We start from the raw sequence: 1,902 nt of genomic DNA on the forward strand, positions 1-1,902 counted from the left end.
CCATTCCCTCCCCCATCAGAAAATACAACTGTGCTTCCACCCGCTGCCATCCACTCCCTCTGTCTTAGAAACTTCGACAGTTATAAGCTTGTGCTTCATTTTACACCCTCAGCACACACGCCACCCGTCCCCCATTCCCCCCATTGGATGTCTTCCCCCTTTCTTTCCCGCCACCCTTTCCTCATCTCCTCTTAGAAGATTCGTTTCTGCCCACCTGCCTCACGTGTTAATTTTCCACTGTAAACACAGTCATTAGAGGCGCCGCACAAAGGTGCCACAGTATAAGAATGACGTAGAAAGAGTAGTGTTTTAACAGACCAGGTGAGGCTGAAGGCTGTACGGTGGGGTTAAGGCGTCGGATGCAGAGTAAGTTTTTGCCAGTCTCCTTTACCTGTGGTTTTGGTATGATTTGTACATACAGAATCGTTGTGTCTTGTACTGAGGAGGCTCCCTAGTCCTTCCTGTGTATTAGTTTAGCAACTTTTCAGACCTCAGGAGGGTTCTCAGTGATAAAATCGTCTGGCTTTAGTCAGAGCAACAGAGATAAGATATCTCTCGAGGTTTAAGACTCAACAGCTCATACAGTAGTTAATATTGTGGTGTTTAACTGTACCAGTGACTATGAGGTCCTTCGCCACGTTGCTTGCTGGGTAGCGTGCTTGTCTCGCCATCTTCCTGTGACTCGAGTCTAGGGTTTGATGCCCGTAAGTGTGGGACATTTAAACTGTGTGGTGGCAGCGATGCCTTTCATGTGCTTGTGTATGTTCACACCTTATTGTTGATAAAGATGACATGATTATTCACGCTCACACTCACACTAGCACTTCTACCTCACGTGCATCACTCTCACTACAGCCACCCTCTCCACATTCGTGCTGTACTTAGCCAGCATGAGAATGGAAAGATTCTGGCTGCCATTTTCCCTCCGAGAAGAATGTTTCGTGTGACATTTAAGTAAGCAGTGTTGATACCACAAATATGTACATGACAGATTAATTAATACATGGTTGTTATTACCCTGGTCAGCAGGATGGCGCCGGAAAGGAGTAAACTACCCCATTCACTTATGTAACAAATTATTATACACAAATACCGGAACTGTGTTTGTTGTGAAGATATAACAGGTACAGCCCGACTTGGACCCTCATCGCGTACTAGGGAGAAGTGATAGGAACACACACACACACACACACACACACACTCATCATTATAGATAGTCTTTTTCATGCGCTCAGTTTTTGCTTGCACTAAACGTAGGTAATCACAGAGTATTGAACTGGTATGGATTAAATGGGGCTGGGGATATGTTTGATATTTGAGAGAGAGAGAGAGAGCGAGCAAAAAAAAAGACAAAGTGAGAGGGAGTGTAAAGTTACGGGAGGGAGAGAGTGAGAGAAATTGGTTGCATTGAGTGAGCGAGGGGAATACAGGTCAGATTGAGAGAGAGAGAGAGAATGTGTGTGTGTGTGTGTGTGTGTGTGTGTGTGTGTGTGTGTGTGTCTAGTCCTTAACTGGTTGAATAGTTTTGTTAGTTATAACCATCCCTATTCCAAACAGCCACGAAAGGACCAACAGGTCTGTTGTTTGCTTTCTTTTGTACTCCTTTGTACTCCTTTGCCTGTGTGTGTGGAGGAGGAGGAGGAGGAGGAGGACGAGGAACTGAATCCCCTCTTGTGTAACCCAACGTCTCTGTTTTCATTTCATTGATTTCGATATACTCGGGGGAGAATTGTGTGTGTGTGTGTGTGTGTGTTAGACATGTAGGAGTATTATAAAAGTGTTTTCAGCAGGCAGTACAGTGTTGTCATTTTCTCTTTAACCTCTTTAGTACGGTGAGGTAATTTTTTTTCCATAATTCTGTTTAACATACCTTGTTACTTAGCTGTGGAGAGACCTTTTTAA

General features: G+C 44.4%; 1 protein-coding gene across 1 annotated transcript in view; it reads left to right on the forward strand.

Moving 5' to 3' along the window:
• The first annotated feature begins 740 nt into the window (after nt 1–740).
• LOC145417038 (uncharacterized) overlaps nt 741–1,902 on the forward strand; it is a 35,973-nt gene continuing 34,811 nt past the window's right edge. Inside the window, exon 1 of the mRNA XM_080285875.1 lies at nt 741–759. Within this exon, the coding sequence (XP_080142001.1) occupies nt 741–759 (19 nt within the window). The remainder of the gene's footprint in view (nt 760–1,902) is intronic.

Source organism: Coenobita brevimanus, chromosome 108, assembly GCF_032717465.1.
Source record: "Coenobita brevimanus isolate Jiangsu-jjx chromosome 108, ASM3271746v2, whole genome shotgun sequence".
Taxonomy (NCBI): Eukaryota; Metazoa; Arthropoda; class Malacostraca; order Decapoda; family Coenobitidae; genus Coenobita; species Coenobita brevimanus.